Here is a 14,613-nt window from a genome sequence, read left to right on the forward strand (position 1 = left end):
CCCCCGCCACCATCGCCCCTCACCTGCACCCCTGCAGCAGCCCTTGGCCACATCTCCCCAGTCCCACAATCCATTCCCCTCACAGCAGCCTGAGAGCCAGAGTGACCCTCTGGAAGGAAATCACAGCCAAAACCCTCCAGGAGAAAAGCCACCTGTTGCTATTTCGAATCCCATCCAAACTCCTGGGGGTGGACAGACCAGAGCAATCAGCCCCTCCTGCCTCTCCCACATCACACCCGCTTTCTCCTTGTTGGGCTCCAGCCACACTAGAGCCCTGTGACAGCCACCCTGCACTCCCTACAGGGCCTCTGGAACTTGCCACCACCAGCAGGGCCCCCCCTCTCCTCCAGCCCTGACATCTCAGTCCCTCGGAGCCCCTAAAGCGCTACCTCTCGACCCACCACGTCCTCCTACCTCCTCCTCCTCACTGCAGTCGACTTTTCTCCATAGCTTACCACCATCTAACATGCTATTTTGGTCATTTCTCTCTCACTAGAAACCTAAGCTTAAAGGCAGGAACTTTGCCTCTTTCCTTAGGGCCTGGTATTTATCAAGGGCACAAATGTTCAGTACATTCATTAACAAATTAACCGATGGAGGGAGGGTGTGGGGCAAGGCCTTGGCTGTGCTGTCCCAAGAGGGAGCCACCCCTGCCCAGGCTCTGATGATCTGTAGTCCTAAGAGAAGCTGGTGATGCTCGGAAAAGATGCAGAGAGAGAGAGAGTTTCCCCAGATAGCCACTAGATGTCCACTCAGCTCCACCGAGTCACCCCTCTGCAGCCAGCGCCAAGGACAGCCCTGCCTCCAGTTTCCGACAGCAGGGTCCACCCATGCATGCTCCCCTGACGGGCTTGTGGCATGTTCACCTCGTTGCCCACATCTCCTAGGAGGGGACTCCTACCTGCCCTGCTGGGCCCACCTTCTGCGATGACAGAGCCTGACTCACTCCAGCTTCATCCCTTGCAAGCCTGCATGAGCACGCAAGACCAAGCTCACAGGGACTGGAGAACGATCCCGCCATCCCACAACTGCCTGGCACACCCCACAGAATTTTAGAGCCTTCCCAGCCACTGTCATTCCACGTGAAGAACCCCCCGCACCCAGCCCCCGCCCATCTACCACCCACCTTACCAACCGCAGCTCACAAGGCTCTGCCGGCCACTCACCTCTGGAGTTCTCTCCCTGCAAGCTTGGCCCTGTCCTTCAGTTAAAACCACAGAGCTGTTTGGGTTTTTTTTGTTTTGTTTTGTTTTTCAGGTTTAGAACTTGGGATTTATTTTAACTTTAATTCTGAATGAGTCAACTCTTTTGTAACTCTAAGAGATATTTCATGATAGTTTGTGTTGTAAAGTCATGGTCCTAAACTTACAGTTTCAAGGTATAATTTATAGAAGACAACATCTAAAATCTATAACAACAGACTAAGAGAAAGAATAAGAAATTTTGTTCCCCTTGAAAGCAATCATAATTTTTATTGCTTTCACACTTGCTAAAAAATAAACATGGAAATCCAAAACTTATTATTTAAATTTGAACTAACTCTGAATTAGCTATTTACAAAAAATACCTTTTACAGAAGGGAATGCTTTACCGAAAAGAAAAAAAGATGCTAAAAAAATCTTGTTGAGAATAAAAATGAAAAACAAAAACAAAAAAGTCTTTTGTTAACATTACTAATTAGAATGAATAATTACATAATATGAAATCAGTAATCAGTAATAGCTAGTGAAAGAAAAATAAGTTTAAAGTGGTCGTGTAGTTTTGAAAGAATTAAAATCAGAGTTATTCAGTAGTTGATTATTTACCAGTTGAAAAGTAACATTTCTGGGTATATTTTATGTAAGAATTGTATAATATTTGTGCAATTTAATATTTTGGATGTATTGAAGATTGGACTGCTCTATTAATATAGTCCTTGTTTTTCTTATCCAAGTCTTTGTTTAAAATTTTATATAATGTTTTTGCATCTACTTTGGTCTTAAATAACAGCCTTTTGAAATTTGTTACCTGATCCAGGGGCAGCATTTGACTTACTTGAATTCTCTTGTTTAACAGTCTTATTGCTAAGTTGGCTGGCTAATATACAACCTGAGTTTTTTGATAGGTCCTTTGATTAGTCCTTCCACTTGGAGGAAAAAATAAATAAAAAGAACTTATTAACATTTGGCAATTAAGATAATGCTGTTTGTGCTGTAATTTTCTTTTTAAATTCCCAGTTTATAAAGAGATGCATTTGAGATCACTGAATTTAAATTTTTCTTAATAGGCTTTTTAAAATATTATTGTTTCTTATCATGTGCCCTTTTCTATATGCATCTCATATTTCAGTAAAACAACTTAAAGGTGGGGGAGGGGAAGAGAGATGAATGTCTTTGAAGCTGTTCTAAAGAATAAATGCTGTGATCAGTTTAAGAACTCATAATGGCACAAAACAAAGGCTGAGGCTATCTTGTTTAGGGGCTCCACTAGTCTGGCTTTAATGACTAGAACAGAACCTGTGTAATTAAGCACATTAATTTTATGCAGAATATTCTCAAAAGTTTTTCATGTGCTTGAAATATCATCACAGACTCTGGGTGTTTTAGAGTCGGAAATGAGCGAGGGGAACACTCAGCACAGACCCTCCTTTCACAGAGGTTTCCAGACTCGATCCACCTGTCCCTCCACGCGAGACTGAAGCCAGGCCCAGCTGATAGTTCAGAACTTTCCCCAAGTGCCCTTTCATAGTCTTCCTCTGGTCTGTAATATTAATTTGTTCTAGGAAATCATTTTACCTTAAATCACACAGAGAAAGCTTCTAGTCCTCACAGCAATGAACACATGTCGACTAACTATCCAAAGCCACAAAAGCAAATTATACACGATTTACTGCGCTGCACAGCATTAAGTGGGGAAGTCTGGAATGTGCCCGCGGTCTCCATCAGCCCCACCCTGCTGTCCCTGAAGATCTGCTTGCTGGCTGTAGGGACACACCCCAGCAACAAAGGATCAGGCAGAGTCGGCCTGACGTGATTCACAGGCAGCTCCAGCTCAGGAACCAGCCACCCTGCCAAGGGACAGGTGAGGCCCGCCTCCCTCCCCGCAGGAGCAGCAGTTCACTGAAGCTGCTTCCTTCCTGGAGAGCAGATGCTTGTCTCAGCCCAGGCCAGGGTAGCAGCCACAAACGATGCACCTCAGAGCCATATTCTCAGAGAACCCACCACATTAATGACAGCACAGCTCCCCAACCCATCCAGCCCCGCCCACCTTCCAAAGTGAGGAAAGACAGAGAGGAGATAATTACAGATTGCTCCCTAGTTCTGCTAATCAATGAATGAGTAAAGCCCAGATCCCAGACAATACAATTAGCAGGAGGATGTAATTACTGCTGTATATTTTGCCAGCCCAACACTCCCACCAAGCAAGGGACTGCAGAGCACACCAAGTCCAGGGCCTGTATGGGGTACAGGTGTGGGGATGGACAGCATTCTGTCTCTGTCTGTCTTTCTCATCAAACCTCCTGGCCAATTCATCCTGAGCCCTGTCCACTTCACAAATATCCCACCACTTCTCCCCACCCACTCTGTCCTCGCCACGTCAAAGCCACCACCCGCTGAGCTCCCCACACCCCCTCTGCTTCAGCTCCTACCTCCCTCCACTCTGTTCTCCACCACTGACGCAGCATTCTGTCTCTGTCTGTCTTTCTCATCAAACCTCCTGGCCAATTCATCCTGAGCCCTGCCCACTTCACAAATATCCCACCACTTCTCCCCACCCACTCTGTCCTCGCCACGTCAAAGCCACCACCTGCTGAGCTCCCCACACCCCCTCTGCTTCAGCTCCTACCTCCCTCCACTCTGTTCTCCACCACTGACGACTGGAGGGCTCTTTAGAAAACATCAATCATGTTACCCCATCTGTTTAAATATCTGGAAAATATCCAAAATCTGAGCCTGGCCCTTGAGTCCTGCTGTGACCTGCCCTTGCCCACATCCTCCTTCCTCACTGTGCCCCTCCGATGCCCCAGGCCCTCTCCCAAGACAGGATCCCCTCTACTGGGAGCACAGCTCCTTCCTGCTTTTTGCCTGTTTGTGGGACAATTTTCACTTAAACCACCCACTCTTCTTTGTAATGACCCCTGCTCCCTGGTTCAAGAGTATGATGGAAATATTGCTTATGTGTGTGTGCATGGTTTTGTGTGTGAAAATCAAAGTCAGAAGTTGTTTTATTAGAAAATACTTACTTATTATCATTGGGTTCTCCTCTGTACACCATATAAAATGGTGGGAAGTTAGAAGTTCAGTGAAGCCTAAATGGAAATTTTGTATCTGGAATATCTATAAGGAAAAACCACCAGCCAAACAAAGCCCAGCGTTCTGAGACAGGGGTCAGGCTCAATGGTCATGCATGGGAACAGGGGACAGGGCCTCCTGCCGAGTCCACACTTGGGCTTCTGTCAAGCGAGTGCTTCTGCACCCTGACAGCAGCCAGCTCAGTGACTGAGAAGCTGCACCTCTGCAAGCTGGAGCGGCTTTGAGGCTTAAGAGCCCACCTGGGAAGCTGCTGCGGAGCTGCCTGCTGCGCTCACACTGGGAGCTCAGGAAGCCTCCTGAGGCCTGCCCGCCCCGCCCCTTGTGTTCCAGGTAACAGACCTGGGGAGAGGCAGACACAGAACACAAGGCTTAGGGAAGCCAAGGCCCAGCCAGCCCTCTGCCCTGTTCAGCCCTAAGGACCTGGACCACAGCTGTGTCCCTCAGGGTGATGTAAAGAGACCTCGAAGGTGGCTGGAAAATCCAAACCTAAACACCTGTCTAATACCCACCCATCCTTCAGCTCTCAGCACAAGCATCCCCACTGCTGTTCATCCCTAAGAAAACAAGGACTCCATGACAAAGGAATACATTTTCTTTTTTAGATTACAAAACACTAACCTACAAAACTCACAGTGGATGAACACCCTGTCCCAAATTCTGGGTCTCTTGCAGATAGGAAAAGCCACCCAGATTGGCCTGGTCTTGTGTAGGACAATATATTCGGGTCAGCCTGATGCAAACTGCCTGTAATGCCATGATGCCTTGGTGGGTGACAGAGATCCCAAGCTTAGCCAGGTCGAGTCTTCAGGTTTGCTCATATGAGTTACTTCAGAAAGTTCCTGGAAAGATTCATATTATCTTTCCGATCTATTTTTCCACAAACTTTTTGAAGTACCCTCGTATTATATTCTCTTGAAACTGAAACAAGTTCCTTAGATCCAGCTCTGGTAGAAAGAGCTACCCATTTATACCACAGGGGTTATTTAAGTTGCAACCCCACCTTTGGGGGCCCGGGCAGGATGCCTCACAGGATAGGGCAGCCATCTGAAAGGGGTGATTCTGCATTAGGAACTGGTCTCTCCAGCTAAGGTGGCACCTAGCAGAGGGTCAGGCACAAGAGACTTCCATAAGTCCCACTGCCCTGGTGTTACTGCAGCATCATGCTCCAACAGCATCAAAGCCAGGACCTGATGTCAGCGGAGTCCAGACTGCCCCAGCCTGACTGAGGAAAGCCATGTCAGGGGTTCATCTGGGAATCTGAGGAGCCTGCAGCGGGCCTGCCTGCTACATGCAGAGGAGCCTCAATGATGCCAAAAAGCAGAGTCAGGAAGAGGGAGGCTCCATCCCAGCAACCAATGCTTCTACTAGTTTAAACAGCTGTTACTGTCTAAAAAGCTCTGGTTTCATACAGACAAAAGGCTGCCTTAGCCCAGGGAGAAGGTGGCATCTTGCAAAGGTGGAAGGAAGGATTCTGAGAGCTGCGGGTCAAGCAGGAGCGCTGGGCACAGCAGGGCCCACCTTTCCTGGGGTGACACTGAACTGGGCCCCGGGGGTGGGCAAGAAGGCACTACCAAACCTCAGTATGCACTGCATGGACTGGGGTGCTGGTGTAAAATATACATCCTGGGCCCCAACTCAGTCCCCTGGAACAAGAATCTTCAGGGGTGAGACCCAGGAATCTGTGTTTTTAACAAACACCCCAAGCTATTTTGATGCTGCCAGCCTGGTAGTGGTCAACTGACTGGCATCTGGGGTCCCCTGGTTTTGCAGTCAGGATGTCAGGTCGTGTAACTCCCAACTTCTTCAGGCACGTTCCCAGGAATCCCCACCTACATCCCTGCACATGGGTGATGCTCTTCCCAGGGCAGCTAAGGTTGAGAAGCTAGGGGCCCTCCTCTCGCCTTCCCAAGAGACAGTGTTGCAGCTCGAGAGTGGGAGTAGGCAGTGGGCACAGGGACTATTGGCACTTGGGCAAGGACAACCAGCCCACCCACCAGGGAACTGTTGACCCCAACCCCTCAGACCCACCAGCACCTACCCCTGCCAACAGCTCTGCCCACCTCTGTGGACAGATCCTGAGCTCAGTCCCAGGGTTGACATCGCTTTCACTTCCTGCCCCACTGTCAAAGCACAGCAGGGTGACCCATGGGATGAGACAAGGAGGCTGTGCCGTGTCACCATGCCCCATCTCTTGGGCAAGTAGTGCCCTGTGCACCACCATCCTCTCCATCCAAAACCACAACAGTCACCCACCCACACCTGCAGTCACATTTCACATCTGGAAGAACCTTGAGAGCTTGGGAAGGGGGGTGTTTCTAAAAAAAAAAAAAAAATCCAACTATTTCTGCTCTATTTATTCAGATTCACCCATCAACCCACAAGCTTTTACCTACTTTAACCTCCCACCACTTTGCTCTGAAAACCTGGACACTGCACACGCTCAGGAATGAATAGAAATAAAATGGACCGGTGGTACTGTGTCACAAGTCTTGTTTACATGCCAGCACTGGTTTGGGGTCTGAAATGCAGTTTTCTTGTGTTTACACACCCTTCTCTCTATCATCCAAGGGCCCCACAGGAGTCTCTTTCTGACCCACAGGGACACAGAGGGACTTTTCTAGCTGGTTTGAATTTTAAGCAGAGAATTACATGGACATGTCCCCAGTGCAGGCACCTGGTAATTACAACCTGAACTCCCGGGTGAATGTGTCTCACTAGCTGGAGGGGAAAACAAGTATGGAAAATTCACAAAGGAAACATTTATAGAACCCAGAAAAGGCATGTGTTTTTTATTTGGAGCAATGCACATAAAACAGACTCTGGAAGCCCTTGTGCTTTGTAATGAAGAGGCTGAGGAGCCCCGAGCCTCTCTGTTAGGCAGTCAGGGTGGAGGTGACTCATGAAGAGTTCATTAAATTCCCAAAGCACAAGACATCTGCCCTGATGTGGGAGCCCTGAAAATCATTTAAACAGCTTGACAAGGGGGGAACAGTGAAGAATGGATTCCAAATTGTTGAGTTCTCCTGCAAGACAAGCAACTCAAACTGACCCAAACAGCATTTTCCCTCGCTATGAGCTCAGCCCCCTGAGATCAGGCACACTGGCCTTACTTACCATCTGTTATGAGTGCTCTGCTGGTCAGAACCTTCCCAAGCATAAACTTCAATACGGCCAGGATGCTGCAGAGAATCCCACTTAAAATGGAGACACTGAACAGGAAATCGTCCTGGAAGAGAAAGTTCCAGATTTCAACAGTTCACCTCCTGCTAGAACAAATCATCTGCAAACCACTTGCCTTAATCTGCTTTGATCCAAGTAGAAATAATTGGTTAGATTGGTTAGGTAAGTTGCCACCAGGTGGGTTGTAGTGCATGCTTTCATACTGCAGTTACCTATGTTACTAGGAATTGGAAAAGATGATCAAAAACAGATAATCCAGATTTATATTTACTTAGAAATCCATTAAGTATTTTTTTTTTTCTTGTAGGGGATTCACCTTCCCACTCTTCTGGTAAAATGAGTGGCAATCACTGATCAATAACAGAGTTGCTCAGAATGCTAAGAACAGTGTATTCTAAGAAGAGTTTTCCACAGATAGTTCGCAAAGCAGTTGATTGAAAATTCTGGAACACATAAGTGCACCAGTGGCCTAAGAACTCTTCAACACAGAGCCAATTGAATTTGCCACAGGGTCAATTATAGCCACAGCTACGTAAAAATCTTATTTTTTCCTTAAATTCACACAAGGCAACTGAGAGTTCAAATACAGCCTTCAAGATAGGGAAAATGGTATCTAAAAATATACTCTGCTATTGACGTTACCTTAACACTTCCCATAAGCTGTTACCTTACCTTTGCAAGCAAATGAGTGATTCACATGTGCAAAAGCACATACCACTGTCTCCTGACATCAAGGCCCATCCGCCTCTTCTGCTTCGAGCTCCCAGGCCTCACTCCCATGAGACGCAGCCTCCAGATTCCCCAGTATTAAAATGCAACTGCCAGCAGAAATCCGATGCAGCATGATAGATATGCAAGGAAATAGGATTCCCCTTAAATAGTTTCTTAAGCAAATTCACTAACCTCGTAACAGAACCTGGGAAGAGGAAGACAGCCTGTTTCCCTGAGCTTGAAATTAACAGTCATTTGAAAAACCACCTGACTGGAAACAGGATATCTGTATAGCATGAAAGTATCTCTCCCAAAATACTGATCATTGGAGCTGGAGGTTTTAACCACATGTTCACAAATTCATTGCTACTCTTTCTTCCAGGAGGCAGAGATTAATCCTCCCACCCACCCCTGCCCTTAAGTGTGGCTGGACCTGGTGATGCAAATCTAACAAATAGGTCATGGAAAGGGAAAAAGAGAACTTCACAGCGGAGAAACGCAGCAGACACCACCTTAGCCAAGAGATCAGGTACTCATTCAGAGAGAGTAATAAGGTGAGCTGATAGCATGTGCCCCTGATGTGACGTGCCAAGGGGGCACTTCACCTTCAGGGTGTTCTACCCCGAAATCTACAGCCTCAGTTTAATCATGGAAAAACACCAAACAAACACAAACTGAGGTACAGTCTACAAAAGACCTGACCACTACTCCTCACACATGTCAAGGTCATGAAAGACCAGAAATGACCAGGAAACTGTCACAGCCTGGAGACCAAGGAGATGTGACCACTAAATGCTACATGGTGTCCAGGACTACATCCTGGATCAGAGATAGGTCATTACTGGACAAATTGGAGAAGTCAGAGTAGAGTCTATAGCTCTGTTAATTGTGTTATAATCTCACAGTTTGGTAAATGTACGATGGTTATGTGAGATGTTAACATTAGGGTAGGCTGGATGAAGGGTATACAGGAACTCTCTGTACTGCCTCAAAACTTTTCCATAAATCTAAAATTATTTTAAATTTAAAAGTTTTCTAAAATTTATCACCTCATTCAGGTTTCACTTTCTCAAGTTATCAGTAAGGTCCGTGCCAAACCTGGCCTCTTGGCAAATCCTGTAACCCTATTGTACATGAGATTATACAACAGGGGACACAGTGGGGGGTAGGGGAAAGAGACCCCTATATCACAGCTCCCTTTGTGTAGGAACTCAGCCTAATTACAGGAGATGGCACTTACTGAAAATAACATAAGCATAATGCTATGGTCTGAGTGTATATTCCCCAAAATTCAAACATTGAAACCTAATCCCCAAGGTGATGGTATATGAGGTGGTGGGGTCTTTAGGAGGCGATTAGGCACAAGGGCAGAGCCCTTGACTGGGATTAGTGCCCATATAACAGAGGCCCCAGAGAACCACCTTGCCCGTTCTACCATGTGAGAACACAATGAGAAGATGACCATCTATGAACCAGAAAACAGGCCCTCAACAGACACCAAATCTCCCAGCACCTTGATCTTGGACTTCCAGCCTCTATGAGAAATAAATGCCTGTTGTTCATAAGCCACCCAGTCTATGGTATTCTGTTATAGCAGCTGGAACACACTCAGATACATGATTAAGGAATCACACATCAGCCCAGTCCCAAGACTCAGAAAGCACAGGTTGGGAGACTGAGGCAGTCAGTTAAGTATCTTTTTTTAAAAAAAAATTATCAATATACACTGTAGTTGATTTTTGTATCCTTTTACTAATTCCTCTTTCCTCCCTTCCCTCTCCACCCATCAACATCATATCTGTTTATTTGTCTTAAAAAGTTGAAGGAATTGTTGATTGTTGTTTCTTCTTCCCCACCCCCGACTGTTTGATTGTGTATTTATTTATTTATGTTCATTGCAGCACTATTTACAATAGCCAAGAGTTGGAACCTGCCCAAATGTCCACCATCAGATGAGTGGATAAGGAAACTGTGATATATCTACACAATGGAATTCTACTCTGCTGTAAGAAAAGAATGAAATACTGTCATTTGCGGCAACATAGATGGACTTAAAGAAAATTATATTAAGCGAAATGAGTCAGGCACAGAAAGAGCAATACCACACGTTCTCACTTATTTGTGGGAGCTAAAAATAAATAAAATACTTTGAGGCTCTAGAGTCAGAGGCTGAATTCTTGCTTTGCTTATGCTACACCAGAAACCTCTCTGACTCCATTCAATCTCTCCATTTGCAAAGCCCTCATCCTTACATTTCCAGAGGTGAAGAAAGTCTGTGCTCACCTATCCAGACCCCAAGGAGCTGAAGCACACTCCCCAGCCCCCTGAAGCACCTCAAGAAGAGTCTCCCTTGGGGCTCTGGTGGTCCTCCCCCAGGTCTGCTAATCTAACCAGGGAGTTCACAGCTGAACCAGGGCTTGGCTGACCAAGGGGCAGGGGTGTGCCAGGCAGACCTTTGCTCATGTCTAAACACCATCATTTACTTGGGAAACATTCTCAAACTCTCAGAAATCAGTTCTCTCTTCCATGAATGACAGTTGGAAACCTACAGTCCCTGGCAGCTGATGTGCAATAAGTGGAAGCAATTGTTGTTGAAGGACCCAGACACATCATCCCCACACTAACCTATTCCACCCAATGGCCACATTAGGTGCTAATGGTGAGCTCCAGACAGAGTGTGGTAAGCATTCTTGTAAAAGAAACATTGGGAATTTATTACCTAGAAAAATATATGCATGGTGAAATGTAAATAAATTTCAGAGACTAGGATTGGGACTCTCCCTTCACCTGAGAAGCCTCATCTCAGAGAAGCTCTCCATGGTTGGGTGCCTCTGAGGTCCAGTTCCTGGAGGACAGGGGCTGCTGGGGTTACTGACATAATAAAATCAAAGCACTGTGTAGTAGTTAAAGGCACCAAAGCAAGAGCCCCACTCAACAGCTGTGTGACTCTGGGTAAGTCACTTACTCCTCTCTCTCCCCCTCCATTTCTCTATCTGTAAAATGGAAAAACAATAGACCTACCACCCATGGCAGCTGCAGACTGTATGCACAGAGCTCAGCTGGAACTACGCTTCCCAGAATTTCCTTCCTATATGGTTTTGAGTTCAAGTTCGCCACCAGAGGCATCTGCATGAGATGTGGAAGGTGGAGGTGACACGGCAGCCATCAGTCCCTGAAGGTGGTGCTGGGCAGCAGGTGCTGCTGCAACGCAGGTGTTCTTTGCTGATCTGCGGCCTCACTTTCACTCAGGAGGAGGGCAGCAGCTGGGCCCACCACTCCTCCACGACCCCTCGGTCCCCTCTCAGCTTCTCAAGTACTGAACCAAGCATGTGTGCAGCTTCATGGCAAAAGGTACCAGATCTTTCTGCAGGTGAGTGCATCATGGAGGCTGAGACAGTGAGGGTCAGATGCAGTTCCAGGCTGTCTTCATGGGCACCGATTTGTCCCTGCTGCCTCTCCACTTGATGCCCAGATTTCCTTCCTGACTGCCAGCCCTGCTGACTTCAGGCCCAACACCAGACTCAGAGGCAACAGCCTTACATGGACATCTTCACTGACAACCACCGTTGTGGAAGTCCCATCCCCACCACAAACCACTTATTCTATATCACTTACAGCAGTTCTGCTCCTCTCTAATCCTGACACAACTTCACAATGATGTTTCAAAGGGCTTAAACCGTGCCCAGCACAGAGTAAATGTTGTATATACAAGTATTTGAAAGCTAAATTTTTTACTGTGAAGAAGCTGATATGTAAAAGGTAGGTTTTTCCTATCCATGGATTATTTCTATCAACCAACCTTTGTTCCCAGGACTGGCTCCGAAAGCACTACTACACTCCCCTCTGTGAGAAAAGAGACTGTGGCTATCGGGTCCCACCCAGAGCTGCAGGGCTCACCATTGCTGAGCTGATCTGCCTCAGCAAAAAATCTAACCCTGCAGAAGAACCTAGAGAGGACCTGAGCTGGCACAGACCTACCAAAGCCCCTCTTCCAAAACTAACTTCCAACATCCTAAAAGGTCTGTGATTTCCCCACCCAGAGCTCACTGGCTCCCCTGGGGGTGAGGGGGGACAAGAGCTCCTCTGTCCACACAGCACCACATGAACTGTTAGCATAAGCCTGCTCCAGACCTCAGTCCCTGTTATGGAATGGATATCTATGTCCCCCAAAATTCATATGTTGAATCCCTAACCCCTAACTTTATGCCAATAAATTTGACAACTTAGATGAAATGGACAAATTAAAGCTCATTCAAGAAGAAGGAGGTGAAGGAGGGGTCAAGATTGGAGACTAGAGGTGCCCAGTATGCAGTTCTCTTGCAGAAGAGATCCAGAGCAGAGTGGACAGCAGAAATCAGTGCAGGAGAAATTCTCCCTTGACACTAGAAGAGTCTATTCAGCCGGAGTACTTCCCAGCAGTAACCCCCAGTTGCTCCTGCCCCAGCTCACCCTCACCACTGCAGAGGTCACTAGCACCACTATCTAGCCCCAGGGCAGGGATCCATCTCCACCTATAGGAGTTCCTGTTGCTCCTGGCAGCAGTCACTGTCCCACACTGCAACATGGCCCATGACACCAACAGCCACAGCCACAGCCACTGGAACTGCAGGCCAGGGAGATCCAGCCACAGCCACTGTGCAGCTCCTTGCCCCCAACACTGTAGTGATGCCTGCTGCAGCCTCCAGAGCCCCACCCCACTTGGTTTTCATAGTGGGAGGCTGGAGCCAGTGGGCTGCAAACCCTGGAGCCCGTCCGCACCTATAAACAGTAGACAGAGTGGCATTTCCTTTCCTGTGAGACCTGGGAAAGATGAGGAGGAAGGGAAACAGAGGCCTGATAAGGGTCAATCTCTGACCTAAGATCTAGTCTGTGAGTCCTGAGAAATGTATGGCCTTTAAAGTCCTAAAAGGGACCTAAAAAAAGGTCTACCCTCAACTTTGAATCATCACTGCCATGTGGGAAGCAAGGCTGAAAATCCTCATCCACACAGAACCTGAACTGCTGCACAACTCACAGTGCCCAGTGCCAGCCTCTGTGCATGGCCAGTTGTGTATGCCCACGCCAAAGGCCAATGAAGACACCAAGAAACCGGACACATGGTTAAATCACACAGGGCACCAGGGAACCCTGTCTCCTAACCGCTCTAATACTGCAATACTGAGGTTCTAGTAGAATGCAGTTCCTCGGGCTGGCCAGTTAGCTCAGTTGGTTAGATTGTGGTGCTGACAACACCAAGGTCCAGGGTTCAAGCCCTGTAGTGGCTAGCTGCCTCCCACCCCTCCAACCAAAAAAAATAAAAACGAAAAGCAATTCCTTAACCAAAGAGGCCCAAATGCTACCCCAGGGCTCCTGGCTGATGGCTGAGGGGATTCCTTTCATTGGTAACAAAGATTCAGATTAGCCACAAGATGTCAAAACCTGGAAGGCTCCGGAGACTTCCTCCAGAGTGCTGATGAAGAGATATTCAAACAAATAACAAGAAGGGATGCACTTCAAATCCAATTACTGCAGAGTATTTATATTTAATTTACTTTTAGAAGGAAAGCAACTTCATAGTGTTCCCTGTTGTGCAGTGTGAAAAATAACCCTGTCACTTACAATTTCTCTATGAATGGACACATCCAAACGGAAGTAAAATGTTACAGAAGCCCAGAAAAAATTTGAACATGAGTCCCTTCAAAGTCAGCTAGATTCCCATCCAACTTGCAATATCCCCATATGCCAAAGTCCACTCACCTTCTGGTCCTAGAATTGACATTTCTGGAACAAGAAGAAGTCACCACATGAATATGAGAACTGTTCGTGTCTTTCCAAAAATTCTACTCCACGTAGAGCTCTGAGAAGACCCTGGAGAATCAGCCAGGCCACAGGCCTAGAAAGCTGTTAAGTTGTTAATAGAATTTAAAAATCATCATCTGGCAATTCCAAAAGAAAAGAGTGAGTTAGTGGGACTGTAAATTAGTACAGTCATTCTGGAGAACAGTATGGAGGTTCCTCAAACAACTACAGATAGAACTTCCATATGATCCAGCAATCCCACGACTGGAGATATGTCCAGAGGTTTGGAAATCATCAGGTTGAAGGGATACCTGCACTCCCATGTTTATCGCAGCTCTATTTACAAAAGCCAAGAATTGGAACCAGCCTAAATGTCCATCAATGGATGACTGGATAAGGAAAATGTGGTATATACACACAGTGGATTACTACTCAGCTATAAAAAAGAATGAAATTTAACTATTTGCAGCAACGTGGATGAGCCTGGAGAAAATTATCCTAAGTGAAACAAACCAGGTACAGAAAGAGAAATACCTCATGTTCTTACTCATAACCAGAAGCAGAATCCATAAATAAAGATAGACAGAGAGAGAGAAAGAAACTACAATCACAGTAATATGTTGAACTTTTAGAAAGAGAAAGGAGCCACGGT

At 46.6% G+C, this 14,613-nt stretch overlaps 1 protein-coding gene across 1 annotated transcript in view; it reads right to left on the bottom strand.

The window, feature by feature from the left end:
* The window catches only part of TMEM163 (transmembrane protein 163), a 60,925-nt gene that overhangs the window by 5,104 nt on the left and 41,208 nt on the right, over positions 1-14,613 (bottom strand). The window contains exon 3 of the mRNA XM_008583566.1: positions 7,407-7,518. Coding sequence (XP_008581788.1) covers positions 7,407-7,518 — 112 coding nt within the window. The remainder of the gene's footprint in view (positions 1-7,406; positions 7,519-14,613) is intronic.

This window comes from Galeopterus variegatus, unplaced genomic scaffold, assembly GCF_000696425.1.
Source record: "Galeopterus variegatus unplaced genomic scaffold, G_variegatus-3.0.2 Scaffold2966, whole genome shotgun sequence".
In the NCBI taxonomy this organism is placed as follows: domain Eukaryota; kingdom Metazoa; phylum Chordata; class Mammalia; order Dermoptera; family Cynocephalidae; genus Galeopterus; species Galeopterus variegatus.